General features: G+C 40.5%; 1 protein-coding gene across 6 annotated transcripts in view; it reads left to right on the top strand.

Annotated features, from left to right (window-relative positions):
* Positions 1-18,775, top strand: part of si:ch73-103b11.2 (early endosome antigen 1) — a 40,830-nt gene extending 22,055 nt beyond the window's left edge. For 5 of the 6 annotated variants that reach the window (XM_057322053.1, XM_057322054.1, XM_057322055.1 and 2 more), the window contains 11 exons: positions 634-1,339; positions 1,445-1,561; positions 2,276-5,794; positions 8,869-9,016; positions 9,123-9,228; positions 9,323-9,482; positions 13,801-13,908; positions 13,979-14,065; positions 14,149-14,314; positions 14,543-14,619; positions 17,618-18,775. In XM_057322053.1, coding sequence (XP_057178036.1) covers positions 634-1,339; positions 1,445-1,561; positions 2,276-5,794; positions 8,869-9,016; positions 9,123-9,228; positions 9,323-9,482; positions 13,801-13,908; positions 13,979-14,065; positions 14,149-14,314; positions 14,543-14,619; positions 17,618-17,689 — 5,266 coding nt within the window. In that variant the 3' untranslated portion in view covers positions 17,690-18,775. Of the gene's footprint in view, positions 1-633; positions 1,340-1,444; positions 1,562-2,275; positions 5,795-8,868; positions 9,017-9,122; positions 9,229-9,322; positions 9,483-13,800; positions 13,909-13,978; positions 14,066-14,148; positions 14,315-14,542; positions 14,620-14,918; positions 14,988-17,617 lie in introns of all 6 variants that reach the window. The other variant, XM_057322052.1, reaches the window with a different exon arrangement.
* Positions 18,776-19,014: the final 239 nt, after the last annotated feature.

Consider the following 19,014-nt stretch of genomic DNA (forward strand, 5'->3'; position numbering starts at 1 on the left):
GTGAGCGTAATGTTTTGACTGCATAAATGACTTTTATTCTTTTTATTAAATATTAAGTATAGTTTAAGATGTTACCACCTCTAGTTTTTGGTTGTTGGTTATACAACAACACACATGATGTTCACACCTCACTTTAATGTCTCTCCCTCTTGTTGCCATGTTACACCACCTACTTCTTTAAAGGTGATGAAAAAGAGCATTGCATCAGTGGTCAGTTTTAGAATCCACAGACATGCCGAGGGTTTACAGACGTGCCTGACATCAGTTAAATGCCATACAGTGACCAGATGATTTTTCTCACCCGACTAACCATTAATCAAACTATACTGTCTGTAGTTTAGCTGTGTGCACGTGTGTGTTTTAGACATAGTCAGAAACAAATGTAAAGTACAATGCAATGCAAGTCGCTTTGGGTAAAAGTGTCTGCCAAATGCATAAATGTAAATGTATGATATGATATGATATGATATGATATGATATGATATATGATATGATATATGATGTGATATGATATCATGTGAAATGATATGACATATTATATGAAATATGGTATATGATATTGTATGGTATGTGAGGTACGATATGATATGCATTAAGGTATTGATTTATTATCCAGTACGTTCTCTCTCACAGTTCTCTTCCAGAGGAGCGCAGCAGATCAAATGTGGAAGAAAACTTTATCCACCCCCCTCCTAACTCTTCACAACCCAATAGCTCTGCAGTCGAAACCAAAAAGTCACGTAATGACATCACAGACTCTGCTCCTCCCACCGATCAGCGCAAGAAACCCAAGAGAGAAGGACGATCTAAAACCATCGACTGGGCGGAGTTTCGGCCGGGACAGGACAATGAGAGCGATCAACCCTTAAGAAAGAGAGCAGATACTTTAGTAATCAACTCCACATCTTCTCCATCCTCAGTCTCCTCCTCTCCCATCTCCATCACCTCCACTAATCATACCAACAAGCCGTCACAGCGAGACAACGAAGAAGTAGTCAGGGAGTATGTGTGTCAAGAGTGCCCACATCAGACCGGTACAGTCAATGCAAGCACAGCGTCAGAGCCCCCTTCAAAAATCCCCCACAAGGTTTCTCAGGAACAGGCGAGGATGGAGATGGACCAACCCAGAGACACGCAGGAGGTCGATAGTCATCGGACGGACTGCAGGAACACAGTCGTTCAGGTGGAGATTGAACAGAGGTGGCATCAGGTGGAAACCACTCCCCTTAGAGAGGAAAAGCAGGTGCCAATCACTGGAAACTCCACCAGTAACACCTCAAACGCTCCTGTTGGAGAGAGACACCAGCCACAAGAGATGACCAACGTACTGGAAAAAGAGGTTCAAGAAGCAATTCTTTCTTGGCTCATTTTCTATTGTCATTTTTTTCTTTGATAAATTCATTATAACTTTTCTCTCATGCATTACTGTGATGTTTATTTATAGTTGGGTCAGGCGCAAAGAGAGCTGGCCATACTTCAGCAACAAAACAGCATCTTACAGGAACAACTTCAAGATTCCCGCAAGAGAGAGCAGAACGGCCGGGAGGGATATATACTACAGGTACCTAAAAAAACAATGTTAAAATGCATTTTTTTATTAAAATCTGTAGTGTTTGTGGCTTTTGCTTTTTAATTCAATACTAATATATGTTTGGGTTTTAAATGATCTCTCAGCATGAGTGAACTAACTGATCTGCTGTCTTTCTTTCCCTGGGCTCTGACTGGGCTTTGGTTAAAATTCTGGTAACCAAAAAACATTTTCTCCAAAGATGAGACATCTGAAAAAGCTTTCAGCTGTGCTTTTCTGCTTGGTTTGTTTAGGGCATGTGTTTGTCTTTTTCATCTCTCGTTCTTTTGTCGCATCATTTTGTGTGATGGGTTTTGGAATGACTGTTCTCTGTAGTGCCTGTCATATAACCTTGGTGATTGCTTCTTTCTCTTTTCATCTTTTTTCCTTCTTATATTCCCATGTTTTTCTGCACAATATCATTGTATTGTCCATCCAATCACAAGTTTGCGTTCCATAGTTCCACGCCCTCTTTAGATCACTTGTGTCCATGTTTAAATGTACACATTTTTCCTTCATTTTGGAGCACTCGCATCATTTTGTCCATCTTTGACGTCATCTTTCAAAAGCACAGTGGAAAGCTTGAGTAAGTACAAAACGGCAGAAATTAATCTGTCAACGTTCCAGCTACAGCTCAGAGGATGGTAAGCACGTGTATGTAGCCATGAAAACAAAGTCTAATGTCGCTTTCCTCTTAATCTCTTAAAGAGCGACACAACCACTGCAAAGCCTCCGTCTGATGCAGCCTTGCAATCTGTTCACCGAGCACCGTGGCAACGCCTCAACAGGCTAAACAAAGACTTAAAGACCGAGCTAGATTCCCAGCGCTGCAGACACGACAAGGCCAACCAACAAGTTCACAGCTTGAGGCGTAGCTACAGCGAAGCGCAAGATATCATCGGCCACCACGAGGTGGAAATAGAGGCCTTACAGGAGAAGCTCACGATGGCCATGGAGGAGATAGTAGCCAGCGAGCAGGCTGTTGCACGTATGCGCAGCGAGCTGAAAATAGAGCGACTCCGCTGTCATGAGAGAGAGGAGGAATGGATCAGAAATGAGGCGGCCCTGTGCATGCAGCTGAGAGAGAGCGAGGAGCGTCTGCGGCAGGTGGAAGCCAGTCTGCTGGAGAAGAACCAGGAGCTCAGACAGATGGAACAGCAGCAAGCTTTGCAGAGAGATCAGCATCGTGAGGTGGAGAGACTTCAGGAGAGACTCACGGAGGCCACCGGACATCTGATTTCCATGGAGGAGGAGCAGACTCTCCGTGAAGAGCGGGAGAGGAAAGAGCAGAGATGCCAGGAGGAGAAACATGAGCGGGAGCGGCAGGGGTTAACTCGGAGGTTGGCGGAATCTGAAGAGAGGAGGCATGAGATGGAGGAGCAGCTGCAGGAGATGCAGGAACAGGTGGAGGCACTGCTGAGAGCGGGCGGTGGAATGGAAAGCAGCATAGTACTTCGAGACGAAGTGCAGCGTCTTCAGCAGGAGCTGGAGGCGCAGAGCGATATTGTGGAAATACTGCGGGAGAGCGTGAGGAGGTTGGAGGAGGAACGTGACCAACTGACATGTCGCTGTCAGGAGCTCCTCAATCAGATCTCTGAGGCAGACAAGGAGGTGGGAAAACAACAGGCACGTTTAACAACCGTGGATATGGACTATCGCTCCCTGGAGAGCTCGTACGAGCGTGTGTCTGAGGAGTTTTCTAGAATAAGTCAAGTGCTGAGGGAGAAGGAGGAAGAGGTAAAGTGGACGAAAGAGATGTACGAACAGCTGATCAGACAGAAAGAGGAATACTTGAGCGAGGCTCTCGTGAAGATGGCTGCCCTCGGCAGCAGCCTAGAAGAAACAGAACTTTGTCTGCAGCAAAAAGCAGAACTTCTTTCTAAGATGGAGCGTGATTATCCAGAATTGGTGGAGTCTCGCAGAGCAGAACGAGAGCTGCAGGCCAAACTCGTGTGTGCAGAAGATCGCATTGCTGAACTGGAAGAACACCTCAACGCACTTCGACTCGGATACGCTGATCTCAGTATGCGCCGCTGTCGATCGCAGGAAGACATGTTGGATGGGTTGAAAGAGGTGCAGCATGATGTCTCATCCTCAAGTCCTTCCGAACTTCAGCTCACAAGAAGCAGGTCAGAGACGGAGATGTCTATAGTGAAGAGGCAGAGGATTCGCTTCTCCACCATCCAGTGCCAATCATACCACCGGGCTCAGACAGAAAACACATCAAGTCTGGATCACATTCTTGACAGTGTCGTCAGTGATCGATCATTCCAGCGAGATTCAGAGAAGTTCGTCTCCATCATACATAACCTAGAAACTAAGCTGTTAGCCACGGAAGAGAAGCTGAGACACCTCACCGAGAAGATCCGTGATCATCCCGATCCTTCAGACGTGAGCACCGGAGCTATGGAGGACTGTACGACTAAAACTTGTGATGAGCTACCGATGGATGAACCCAGCGAGAAGATCCTCAAGACTGAACTCTTAAGTGATGAATATGAGAAAGCCTTGGTATTGGTGGAGTCCTGCACAGAAAGAGTCAGAGAAATTCTGAGCGGTAACAGCGAGACCAGCACATCTGAATCTCTCATGTGTACTCTTGCAGAAGTAGAGAAATGTTTGGTTTGTGCCGCCGTGCACTTGAGGCAGGGCGGCATGAAGTATGAGCCACATCAGACCTCTGAGGGAACAGATATGTTGCCTGAATCTTTAAAGCAAAGTGTGAAACGGTTTGCTGAAACATTAACCTTTGAAGCTGAAGTTCTTGAGAGGATGTGCTTCTCTCTGCACGATCTTAACTCTGATACGATGTCAGCCCTGAACTCCATTCACAAAGATGTTGAAAACATCAAGAAGAGCAGTGAAGGCTGTCTTTATGTAGTTTATGCTGATATACTCACACGAAAACTTCTCCTGGACACAACATTCCTCGCCGAGGTGGAAAATCTGGAGACGGATGCAGGTAGCTCTTTCTCACAGGATGTCATCAAGAATGCCTGCATTAGTGCTGAGCTTGCTTATTCACTTCAGAATTTAACCGGGAGTTTCCAGGGGAAGGTCGATGAGCTTCAGAGAGACTTGGCCAAAGTGAACATGACTGTAAAGCAAAGGGGTGAAGGTCGGCTCGCTGATGTCACACCTCCTGAACTTGCCCCCCATATGGAGCAGATTGAGAGAGAGGAAGCTCGGAGCCTAGCGACGGAGATCGTACAAAGACACTTCTCAGACGGTCTTCCGTTCCACAGCACTGACTCGGACTCGCATCTACAAACCGTCTGGGAAAATCTTACCGCCGAACTCAAGAAGCAAGTGGAAGCCCTGCGTAGTCTCTCCGGTGAGATTGACCGGATCTGTGAGGAAGGAGAAACCAGTTTACTTTCAGCACTTGCAAATGCTTTTAAAATGAGTTCATGGCGTGGTGACTCTGTGTGCATACAGGAAGCGCTGATGCAAGCTCAGGTTGCTTATGTGGCCTGCAGGTTGCGAGCCGGTCATAAGAGAGAACTTTCACTATGCCAAGAGACCGGTCGCAGTATGGCGGCGCTGGTCCAGGAACACGCTGAGAGCGTCGCAGCCATCCAGCGGCACTACCAGAGCTGTTTAGAGAAGGAACATATGGGCTTCACGGGCACCATCAGCTCCTTACAGGAGGAAAATGACATGTTACGAGGAGAGCTGTCTTATAAACTCAGAGAGCTACAAGAGCAACGGCAGAACCTGAGTCAGTTAGAAGAGGCATTTCACAGAGAGAAAGAGGAGCTAAAGAGCCGGCACTCAGAAGAGATGGGACGGGCACAAGAGGAGCAGATCAATAGAGAGCTGGAGCTGATGGAACGGGCCGCCAACAGCCAACAACACCTTGAGATGCTTCTGCTGGAAATGGAAGACGCTGAGATGAGACACAAAGTGCAGATTGCTAAACTTGAGCAGGAATTTCAGGTGAAGGTCCGAGAGCTAGAAGAAGCCAACAGAGAGGAGCTTCACAAACTCAAGGAGTGCTACGACCAGACCATCTGCTCGCTGGAGGAGAGGAACAAGAGAGAGGAGGAGAGAGACGAGGCTACGGTGTTTCCGATGGATGAAGGAGGTGGATCTGAATCTCTGCTGAGGGTTCAAGAGCTGGAGATGCAGTTGACCGTCATGAGAGAGGAGTTGGAACAGAAACCGCTGGACGGAGATCTGAACAGTCTGAAGGAGAAGTACCAGAGAGATCTGGACAGTCTCAAGGTTTAAACTTTTACAGCTTTTCACCGCTTTGACCCTCAGTAGTGCATCGCTGTTAAATGGGGTTGCAGTGGTTTTTGCTGATTTACTCAACTCAACTTTATTTATATAGCTCTTTTTACAATTTTCATTGTTACAAAGCAGCTATAAATTAAACTTACTGACTAAAAGCAAAAGTTATACAAGTAAAAACAAAAAAAGCGAACACACAGAAAACAGACACGCACACATGTTCATACACACCCACATGCAAAAAAAAAACATGGACTCACAATTCCACACGCACAGAACACAAAATACACACGCAGGGGCGCCTTTATGTAACAGAGGTCCGTATTTCTTCAAAACATAAACATTTCAATTTGGGCCTATGTACGGAAAAATGTAAATGTCCTACCTTCAGAAGCTTTTTCTCCATGTTTTTCTGGCTGAGAAGTCCTTTATAAACTCAATAAAATCCAGTTTGTGGAGAACTTCGCTCTCAAGAGACATTATAGTAAGATGACAAAGTCAGAAATTTAATAACTGCTACCACCCTTCTTAACACTTCAGACCAGTACTCACATTCCATTTCAAATTGTTTCTTCAGAGTTCAGAGTCCACCCGTCCTTTCTCTGCACTTTCCAGCAAATAAGTAAGCATGGCTTTACGGTGGGCCTCAGAGCCTTCATTCTCCACTATGCGTTCTTTTGCATGTTTCCAGTCATTAAAACCACTTGACAACATGTTGGCTTTATCTCCAAATTTTTTTAATGCAAAGCAAAACATTGTTCCTTTGGAAGGCGAATACAAAACCCATTCTCTAGTAACACACTCTCAATTCCCAAGTTCACGTCTGAAATAAGTTTTTGAAGATTGACGGTTTTGGTGTTTATACATGCGTTCTGAAGCTGATACTTCTGCGTTTTTATTTTAGACAAGATTCTGGTCCTTTTTTGGCCCAGTATGGTCGCCCATTATTTATTATCTATTTTATTCCAACAACCTGGATCTGTACTGAAAGAATCGTTAACAGTGCTCTTGAAACAGGCGTCAGAATCAGGGCTTGCTGTTTTGATTTTCTCGCTCTGTCGTACCCGCACCGCCAGTTACACCACCAGGCTAGTTGAGGTAACGTTAGATTTTGTCTTCCATATTAGCAGGTGCACTACATACAGTACACTATCAAGGCCCAGAACGGGTGTAGATGTTCCCTCACCGTTTAGGCACTGTTGTTCAGAAGGGTTTGTTGTTTTATTGCCACTGTCTTGGTTGTCTTCAGGACACATTTTAGATCCATTATTATGCCCGTCGCTTTGGCTAGCATCCCCTAAAGGCTGGTTAACTTCAGCTTTTTTTCAAAAGCTGCTGATTGCATTGTTCCGTCAGTTTATGCATTTTTCTTTTTTGTGCCCCACTCTCGGGCTTCTTGAAGTCCGCCATTGTTAACACTATAAAGTCAGTCAATCAGTTATGTTAACGAAAGGATGCGCCAATGGCGTCAACTACAAGTAATTACAACAAACTTTAAAATTATTTTTGAAATTTTAAAATTATTTTTATTTTAAAGATTTTTTTGTGGAGTCAGTAGGGCCCCTCCCCAGTGCAAGCCTCTGAGTTTCAGCCCCTGTAAGCCTGTGCATTGATGTGCCCCTGCACACATGCACGCACGCACGCACGCACGCACACACACACACACACACACGCACACACAGTGTGGTTATCACAGAGAAGCACACGTTTAAGATAAAGGAGAGAGAAACACAGGTCAAATATTAAACGGACTATGAAGGGATAGTTCACTCAAAAATGAAAATTCTGTCATCATTTATTCACCCTCTTGTCATTTCGAACCCGAATGACTTTCTTTCTTCCGCAGAACACAAAAGAAGATATTTTGAAGGACGTTGATAACCAAACAGCGGTGGCACCCATTGACATCTATTGTATGGACACAAAACCAATGCAAGTGAATGGCTGCCATCTCTGTTTGGTCATCAACATTTTTCAAAATATCTTCTTTTGTGTTCTGCGGAAGAAAGAAACTCGTACAGGTTTGAAATGACAAGAGGGTGAATAAATGATGACGGAATTTTCATTTTTGGGTGAACTATCACTTTAATGAGATATTACATTACAGTCCGTCCATTGATTTGAGTGTTGATGGTAATGATTTGGTTAAATTACAACAATCTCCTGGATCATTTTCTGCTAGGGTGACCACTGCAACCCTGTAATCTCAAAACCGCCCCCCTCACGACCTCATGCTGTAGTGTACATACTGTAGCAGCACAAGCACACTGATTCCAGACACACACAGATGTTTAACAAACTGTTTGCATCTTTGTGTTTGAATGCATGAATCCACTGCTTTAGTTAACCTCTTTCATTCATGTTGTTTTCCTGTAACATCATCTCACAACCCCTGAATGAACGGTGTTATTCCAGTCCAGTTCGCTGCCGCCCGACCCTGTTCACCTGCTTCTGCCATTATTTACAGATTTAGAAACGTGCAATCATTATAGTTGTTGAGAGTTGGCATAAAAAGAATGATTTTCAGATTTCCGTCATTTTTATTTGATCAGTTCTATCCGTTAATGAAATATCAAGGTAAACGCTGCTGTTTAATGATTTAGGGTCACTTGAGTAAAATGTTTTTCATTATCTTTGATTTGATTTCTTTTCCTCGAAAACTAACATGTTAATCAAAATGCTTTGATATCATGATTTGGACTCAATAAGAGCTCAGAACTGTTTACATTTCTGGAAATAAGATGGTCAAACAGTTTTCAGTCACAACATAATTCCCATAGTACATGTATGTTATTCAATAGTTTCGATTATTATAAAATAAATATAAGTGACACTAAACTTAAACAGTTGTGTATGTTATACCAAGTTGTAAGACTTTAGCAGTCAAACATTTATTTAGTTAAATGAGCAAACTGACTTGGTAACTGCATTTTTTCTTAATTGAAAACTAATTCAGACTTTTAATCTGAAAATCAAGTGGTAATGTCCAGCGCTAGTAGAGACTCTGAATTCTCTTGTATGTGAGCATGTGTTTACGTGTTTGTGACGTTTGATGCGGAACACAGGCGACATGTGAGCGTGGATTCACAGCGATGGAGGAAACTCATCAGAAGGTGATTGAGGACATCCAGAGACAACACCAGCGAGAGATCCAGAAACTCCTGGAGGAGAAGGAAAGACTGCTGGAGGAAGAAACTAACGCCACTATTGCTGGTACTGAAAGCATCACAATATCTCATCTTCATCAGTAAATCATTATAAAGAGTCATTCTCACTGATTCACTGAAGGTTGATCGCTATGTTGTTGTTGTGTTTGCAGCGATCGAGGCCATGAAAAACGCTCATCGAGAGGAACTGGAGAAATCCCATCGGGCACAGATGAGCGGAGTGAGCGCAGACATCCAGGAGCTGCGCAGACAGTACGAGTGAGTGTGTATAGATCATTCTCTGTCGTGTTTGTGTGTTCACACTTCTCTGTTTGAGTTTGTACTGTGTGTGTGTCTGTGTGTGTGTGTGTAGAGAGGAGCTGCATTCCATCCACCGTGAGCTGGAGGTTCTGTCTGAGCAATACTCACAGAAGTGTTTAGAGAACGCACACCTGGCACAAGCACTGGAGGCCGAGAGACAAGCGCTGGGACAGTGCCAGAGAGAGAACCACAAACTACACACACACAACCAGGTCAAACACACACACACGCAAACTACACAAGCGCAGACTACACACACGCACACACCAAATCAACTAGCATACCCACACAACACACACAAACTACACAGACGCAGACTACACACACACACACGCACACACACACACACACACACACACACACACACACACACACACACGCACACACACACACACACACACACACACACACACACAACACACACACACACACACACACACACACACACACAACACACACACACACACACACACACACACACACACACACACACACACACACACACACACACACACACACAACACACACACACACACACACACACACACACACACACACACACACACACACCACAACACCACACACACACACACCACACACACACACACCACACACGCACACACACACCACACACACACACACCAGCAATGACCAAAATCAACACCAGTGGTGTAAAGTATTGGAGTAAATGTAATTAGTTACTGTACTTAAGTATCTTTTTGGCTACTTTGTATAGTTGTACTGAGTATTAAAGATATTAGCAACTTTTACTCTCTACTTGACTACATTTTTGAACAAGTATATGTACTCTTTACTCCACTACATTTGTAATGACTAATGCAATTACACATTACATTTTGCATGGCACCTATCTTTTTTTGCAGCAGTTTATTTTTGCTACAGAAGAATTAATATTGCCATTTAAAGGGCATTGAAGGTACTTCTTGTGAATTTTGCCCTAACTTCTTTATGTGAATACGAGTGCATTGTCAGGTAGTTGACAATCGCTGGCTTTGACTTTTTAATTTTACTTAACATTATTTTATTTATCCGTCATATTGAAGAGACCTTTTTGGAAGGAGTTTGGTTTACCTAGAGCGCTTGAGCTTAAATGAGACTTGGGTGTTTGTAATAGATGTATGGTGTTATAAAATGGTTATATGGTGTTATTTGTTATAAAAGTTATGGTGTAGGCCATGACTTGTTGCAATTTTGAGGTGTTCAGTCTTATTATGATTTAAGAAAATAAATGCGATTGCTCTCCTCACGTATCGACTGTTTCTTGTTTTTCACTGACGTGTCTCTTAAGTGTTGAGGACTAAGTGCTGCTTTGAGCCTACATTCAGTATGAGTAAAATACTAAGTACTGTTAAAATCAGATACTGAAGACTTTTACTGAAGTCGTTTTGGAATTGGTGACTTGTAACTTGTAATGGAGTAATTTTCACTGCAAGGTATCTGTACTTTTACTTAAGTATGGTTTTCAGGTACTCTTTACACCTCTTTATCAACACACATACAAACTACACGCATTCAACCAAATCAACACGCATACAAACTACACACATTCAACCAAATCAACACACACACAAACTACACATATTAAACCAAATCAACACACACACAAACTACACACATTTCAACCACATCAACAAACACAAACTACAGACATTCAACCAAATCAACACACACACAAAGTACACACATTCAACCAAATCAACACACACAAAAACCAGAGGTGGACGAAGTACACAACTTCCTTACTTGAGTGAAAGTACAGATACTACTGGTCAAATATTACTCCACTACAAGTAAAAGTTGTAAAGACAGATTCTTACTTAAGTAAAAGTACAGAAGTACGTGCTTTTAAACGTACTTAAGTATTAAAAGTAAATTTCCTTTATGTCAGTTGTGCATTGTTTTATTGTCGTATACCTTATGCCTCTGAAGCAACCTACTGAACACACTGAGTAGCTCACAGTATCAATTGTATTAAAGGATTAGTTCACTTCAAAATTTGCCCCCATTGACTTTCCATAGTAGTTTTTATTCCTACTATGGAAAGTCAATGGGGGAAAATTTTGCAGTGAGCAACTCCTTTAAGAGCTTTATATGTTTAGCACATATATGTTTAGTTTAGATATAATCCTGTATGATCATTTAGCCTAATTATCCTCATTAGCCCCCTAGGCCTATGTATTTCTGAGCAGTGTTCTTTTATTTTGTATATTCCCTTTACCAGTTTTAGCAGCAATTTACCAGTAAGTAATAAGGTTCTTGTAAATAGTAAAGTGTAGAAGCCATGTGTTTGTTGGATTTATTACCATTTGTATTACCATAATTTAACTACAAACATACTGTAAACTATAGCTAGTATAATGAACTATGTTCATTATATGTTTAGTTGCTGTGGTTTTACTAAAGATTATTAATTGGAGTATGGTTCCCATATATAGAAAATGGTAAATATGTTGATACTGTGGTTTTACTGCAAATACCATCCCTGCTGAAAAAAACAATGAATTTTTGAATTAGAATGAGATTTTTAAATTAAATTCCTCTTTGTAGTGTGTTTTGGGTTTTATTCCAATAGGATTTACCATCCCATCAATAGAATCCATCACATACAACTAGACAACAAGTATCCATAGTACAAGTCCCATTATAACCATTAAATCCATTACATTTTCTGTTGTATTTTGGGCAGGGTTCTATTGTTTTTATTTCAACAGGAATACTTCAACTATAGTTACTTCAGTAAAAACATCATTCATTCTCCAAATCGCTTTAAATGATATAGCAGCAGATCAGAAGTTAACACGCACGTGTAGCTCAAGGTGTATGTGATGCTTATTTACCGTTTAGCCGTTATGCCGATCATTTTCATGACAATGTTTCTACGATCTTTGACTGATCGTAACCCACAGATGATTACACCACACTTTAACATGTGCCTTTTTCGTCTTTTAATGTTCTATTTGTCTTTTTAGAGCACTATCAATGGTGTAGCAGCGCCTACGTTTACATTAGTTTAGCGGGGAAGATCCCAGAGTTGCCAGATTTCCGTTAAAAAACTGCCAAATGGCCATTCAAAGCTTGCCGGAAAACGGCGAGCATAGAAAAACTGAAATACTTGGCAACAGTAAAAGGTCCTGGCAGATCGCAAGCCAGATAAATTGCGCACACAGGAAAACCCGCTGCATAGAAACCATTTTCTACTTTTTGACCTTTTTATAAATGTAGTGGAGTAAAAAGTATGATATTTGTCTTTCAAATGTAGTAAAGTTAAAGTACAAGTACTCAGAAAAAATAATACTCAAGTAAAGTACAGATACTCAAAAAGTGTACTTAAGTACAGTACTCGGGTAAATTTACTTCGTTACTGTCCACCTCTGCTTAAAATACATTCAACCAAATCAACACACATACAAACTACATACATTCAACCAAATCAACACACATACAAACTACATACATTCAACCAAATCAACACACACACAAACTACACACATTCAACCAAATCAACACACATACAAACTACATACATTCAACCAAATCAACACACATACAAACTACATACATTCAACCAAATCAACACACATACAAAGTACACACATTCAACCAAATCAACACACACAAACTACACGCATTCAACCACATCAACAAACACAAACTACACGCATTCAACCACATCAACAAACACAAACTACACGCATTCAACCACATCAACAAACACAAACTACACGCATTCAACCACATCAACAAACACAAACTACACGCATTCAACCACATCAACAAACACAAACTACACGCATTCAACCAAATCAACACACACACAAACTACACAAATTAAGCCAAATCAACACACACACAAACTACACGCATTCAACCACATCAACAAACACACACTACACACATTCAACCAAATCAACACACACACAAACTACACACATTCAACCAAATCAACACACACACAAACTACACACATTCAACCAAATCAACACACACACAAACTACACACATTCAACCAAATTAACCAACACACAAACTACACACATTCAACCAATCAACACACATACAAACTACACGCATTCAACCAAATCAACACGCATACAAACTACACACATTCAACCAAATCAACACACACACAAACTACACATATTAAACCAAATCAACACACACACAAACTACACACATTTCAACCACATCAACAAACACAAACTACAGACATTCAACCAAATCAACACACACACAAAGTACACACATTCAACCAAATCAACACACACAAACTAGTCGCAAACAACCAAGCCAGCGCACACAATACACACAAACATTTTGACCAACACACAAACAGTAGCCAAGGCAAAGACATACAGTACATAAACATACTTATACACGTACAAACTACCTTGTGGTCCCACACAGAAAAACACTTTTGAATAATGTCTTGTCTTTCTGTAACAGCATGCACATGTGTGGTTAGGGTTTGATTATTATAAATAAATAAAGTTGTGTGTGTTTGTGTCACAGGAATTAAATCATCGTCTAAATGAGGAAATCACTCGCATGCACTCCTGCATGACTGAAGACAAATCCTCCTCCTCTCTTACTTACGGCCGAGACGTCTATGAACTGGAGGTACTGAAACACAAACTCTGATCAATTCAGTGTACGACACACAAACACACTAACTGTAAATGTTGTGCAGGTTTTACTGCGTGTGAAGGAGTCTGAGATACAGTACCTCAAACAAGAGATCAACTCTCTTAAAGATGAGCTGCAGTCTGCACTACGAGTAATAAAACATACACACACACACACATGAATTCTCCGTACATGTGTTTCTCTGTTGAACACATTCTCATGTGTGTGTTGCAGGATAAGAAATATGCCTCAGATAAGTACAAAGACATTTACACAGAGCTGAGTATTGTGAAAGCTAAAGCCGACTGTGACATCAACAAACTGAGAGAGAAACTTCTGGCTGCTACAGAGGCGCTCGGGGAGTTAGACACACAGGGAGCTGCTGTCACTGCTGGATACGGTCAGATCATACATCCAGTTTATCATTTCATGTCAATATGGAAACAGTTGTAAAGAATTTCCCATGGAAAATGGAAACGTTTCGTTTTCTTACAAGAGATGTGACACTTTAAAATTAAATTCAGCCCAGAATTGAAAACAGCTTATGAATGTGTTTCATATTGGTTTTCAGCACACACAATGACAGGATTTTTGACTCTGTGTGTCTGTGTGTTTGTATTTGCTGCAGATATTATGAAGTCCAAGAGTAACCCTGATTTCCTGAAGAAAGGAATGTCTAGACCGTTACATGGAGTCAGGTCAAAGGTGAGCGGTCAAAGCTCTTGTCACACATGTGCAAATGTTGGTCATGTGTTATTGTGTGCTGTAAGTACTGTATGTGAGATGCCTTTATTATACGACTCTTGATTCTGATTGGTCGTGACGAAATAGTAATCGGCAGTAAAACCCTCAAGAATCAGATTTGTGTGGGTTCATATTGTTATTATGTCCTGTTGATGGTACACAATCCTGTACTGATGTGTGTGAAATGTACACATGTATGTTGTGTGTATGTATGTGTGTGTGTGTGTGTGTGTCCTCACGTGTACATGTTGCCCTGTCAGGCAGAGAGTGAGGGGTTGGTCGGGGGTAGCTGACCGCTGTGACCCCGTCCTGTCCATCTGGTGAAGCAGGTATAATGAATCCCGCATGAGCGTTAACCAGCACACATCACTTTTATATGAATGTTGTGTGTTCTTTCTGTGCCATATTCGTGTGATAAGTGTGTTGTTGTATTTCTAGGGCTCTATTCAGACGTGTTGGTTTTTTAGGGTGGCATCACATTTGTGCTACTGTACGGCACTAGTGTTTAAACACTGATATTCCTGAGTCAAACTACAATAAAACAACAGATAAATGACCCAAAGATGTCAATTAACATGCTGCCGTGTTCAATTCATACCGCCTGAATAGAGCTTTGTGTGCGTGCGTGCTGTGTTTGTTTTTTCACTTGCCTGTCAGCTTTGATCTGTTTCATAATCCACATTGTTTGTTTTAAATATTGGAATTTTGGGGACTTGTCTTATCGTGCATGTCTCCTTTCTGCTCGATTGTGAAATGAGGAAAGGAAAGATGGTGTGACAGACTGAAATGCTGTTGAGTCTGTGAATGCAGTGAGACACATCTGATAGTGTAATAACAGAGAAACCACACACCGGTGGGTTTACTTCAGTACACAGTGTTCATGTGGTATCTTATTGCCACAGCGCTGACATTAGCACAAAACCAAAGAGAAAACAGTTTTCGGTGTAAAATTCCCAAAATATCCTTGAAGGAATTGTGCATGTGCTCACTTTGGAATGTTCTGACCACATTGACCTGAAGTGTGAAAGGTCATTAGGTCGATGAAGGTCCTCAGTCATGGTTGATTATTTCACCAAATGTAGATAAATCCATTCAGATTGTTATTTTGAATTGTTTATAGTTAAAGGAGTCATATGACACGGCTAAAATGAATATTATGGTTTGTTTTAGATTTAATGCAATGTGTATACTCGATTTAAGGTTCAAAAACGCTGTATTTTCCACATACCGTGCATGTTTGTATCTCCTCTTTGCCCCGAATCTCTGAAATGCACCGATTTGTTACAAAGCTCATGGCTCTGAAAAGCGAGGTGTGCTATGATTGGCCAGTTAACAAGTGCGTAGTGATTGGTCGAATACTGCAAGCGTGTGACAGAAATGTAACGCTTCTTACCATATTTGGAACATCAGGTTCCTCTTCAATTGTATTGACAGGTACCCCCACCTTACTTACGTATACATTTGGGCGGTCTTAGTCAAATCATAGCATGAACTGACGTAGATTTGTGGGGGTGTGGTTACACGAGGCGTTTCAGGCAGGTCTGGGTGAGCATTCGCTTTTGGATAGAATGTATCTTTCGTTCCGACACTTAAATTTTTGCAATTTTACGTGTCTAATACATGCATGGGCAACTTATAACACAGAACGAAAAGACACAGAAAAACACGTGTTTGTGCCATATGACCCCTTTAAATCCAGATCTGGGGTCTCATTTATAAACGTTGCGTATGCACAAAATGGGGCTGGAAATGTGCGTACGCCACTTTCCATGCAAAGGTTGTGATCTATTAAAAACAAACTTGACGGGAGAATGTGCGCACCTGTAAGCAAACTCTGACTCATGCATACGCACATTCTGGAGACAAGGGGTGACACAAATGGTGAGTTAGGTAAGATTGATAAAAACGATTATAAGCATTAATGCTTCACACACATTTATTTTGACCTCATATCCGTTAAAGATCCCCATTATCACGAAGATGAAATCTGCAGTTATTTGCGCATGTATTGAGTGATAATTGTTTCATGCACCTTCTTGTAAAATCCAACTCAATCTTAAATAAAAATTCAATCTAAATATTTAATCAGCGCTGTCTCATTATCACACTATGAGTGCATGAGGAGGAGATGATCCGACCGAATAGGGACAGCATCAAATACCATAACTGCAGAACACAGTGTAAATAAATACTAAATATATTTTCCTTAAATACTGTGCATAATCATCGAATGTCAAAGCTCTCGCACAGTCGTTTCTCTTTATGATTGTTTCTTTTTATGTTCTCGTTATCAGTCCTAATTATGTTCATAACAAAACCGGAATGAAGAAACATTCCTCTTTTACAATTATGTCTTCAAATTTGATCTCAGGTGAAGGACACCACTAATTAATGATGTGATTTTAATGAGGTGTTAATGATCACTCTAAATGCTGTAAACATTTAAATGCTGCAGAAGACCTTCTTTGACTTTATTATAATTATAATAATTATTATTAATAATAATTCATTATTAATTTGTAAATTGTAGTGAACCGCATGTGTGGCCATTTGTGATTTCGTTATGGAGATAAAGGATGGGATCGGGGGTTGACACCAGGCTTAACAACAAGCGGATTGGATGTCAGTCTAATTAATATACGAATCAGCATTCATGAGGTGCTTTGCATTGACTATTTATGGGTAAAAATGGGCGTTTACAGGGCGGGATATGAGGCTGATTCACTTGCAGATGATATATGAATTATAAAGCGAATATTGCTTTATAATTCTGAATATTTTTTGAGAGAATAAGATTTCATTTTCAGATTTTTTATTTAGATTTCGAATGATGTCTTGCCATTGAATTAATTTTTGAATTACTGTATCGTTCTGGGCATCATTATAAAAAGAAGATTTCAGTAAAGTCGCTCATGTGTTCTGTTGTTCTCATCATTCTCTCTCTCTCTCTCTCTCTTAGAGTTTGAAAGAGGGACTAACGGTACAGGAGCGAATGAAACTCTTTGAAGCTAAAGACTCCAGGAAGATTTAACACTCTTTCTTCTTTTCTCACTATGTGTTATTCCGTATTCTAGCTCTTTTTATGTTTTGGGTTTAGTTTGGTAGATACAGTAACAGCAAGGTCAAACTTTTGTTTGTGTTTTAATGTTGATTATGTGAATTAAGGGAATGCCATGTTTTAATATTACACGGGATATTTTTGCCAACCTTTAACTCTAATGAACCTCATATTCTAGATGTTTTCTTTTGGTGTCTGAATGACGATCAGAATATATTCAACACTCAGTATTGACACTAGCTGTATGTGTACAGTATATTTCATCTAAGAACCGGCTGCTTAAGTATTCTGGTGTGGTTTTTATGAGCATTCTGAAAGAATAATTATTGAATTATTAATTGTGAGAGATGTTATTTTGCCAATGATATTGTAAATATGAGTAAAGTTGTGTGTGGGTGAAGGTGATAATGTTTCTGACTTTATAGTACTGTAGCTTCATTGAGGTGAAATGATTTGGTTTATATAAGCTGGCTGATCTGAAAACAGTGAGTGTGAGTTTTGTAGAGTGTTTTTTTTGGTGATTTGTAGAATGTGCCAGAATCATTTATTTGGGGAGAATCAAATGCTGTTTTTATTTGCTTTCGTGTTGCTTCTGGTTAGAAAACCAAACTTGATATCATAAAATCGTTTGTTTGGCTACTGATAGTGAGGTTCTTTTTTTCCTGTTATTAGATTTTAACATTGGGAGTGCTTTGGTTTTTCCAGCTTTTGTGTTTGGGTTTGTAAATTGCTCTTTAATGGCCTTTGCATGAATATGAAGCACTTTGGAAGTCGCAGTAGTTCATTTCTGTGCTTTGATTTTGAAACATGTGATTTTAATTTCATCGTTCTGAAACACACAACAAAGAAAGCTCACTGTATAATATTCAATACTTGCTTTGTAAATATTTGGTTTTAGAGAAAATGTCTTTATTCTGTTCTCGGTCAACATAGAGAAAAATAAATATCTTTATATCTATCTATAAACGGTATCTCAACATCTAATTGCCTATCTGTAATATTTTTATTTTCCTGTGTGTGAATGTGAAAAACTGTAATAAAAGATGTTTTTGATTGTGATACGTTTTAATTGATGAGCTCTTTAATATAAAGAGCAAGCGAAATAAAGAGAAGGTTGCCTTTGAACTTGTGACCAGATTAAATGTTTCATGTGATTACCCTCTAAAGATCTTTATCTGTTTTAAAAAGAATATAACTTAAAAATATTATGTCTCCAAATATTGACGGTCCAAATGTCATAAAGGTGATTCTTGCGGGATGATCTAAGGCCTTCACAAAACCAGCCACAGTGTGGCGTG

This window comes from Triplophysa rosa, linkage group LG23 (genome assembly GCF_024868665.1).
Source record: "Triplophysa rosa linkage group LG23, Trosa_1v2, whole genome shotgun sequence".
NCBI classification, from domain to species: Eukaryota; Metazoa; Chordata; class Actinopteri; order Cypriniformes; family Nemacheilidae; genus Triplophysa; species Triplophysa rosa.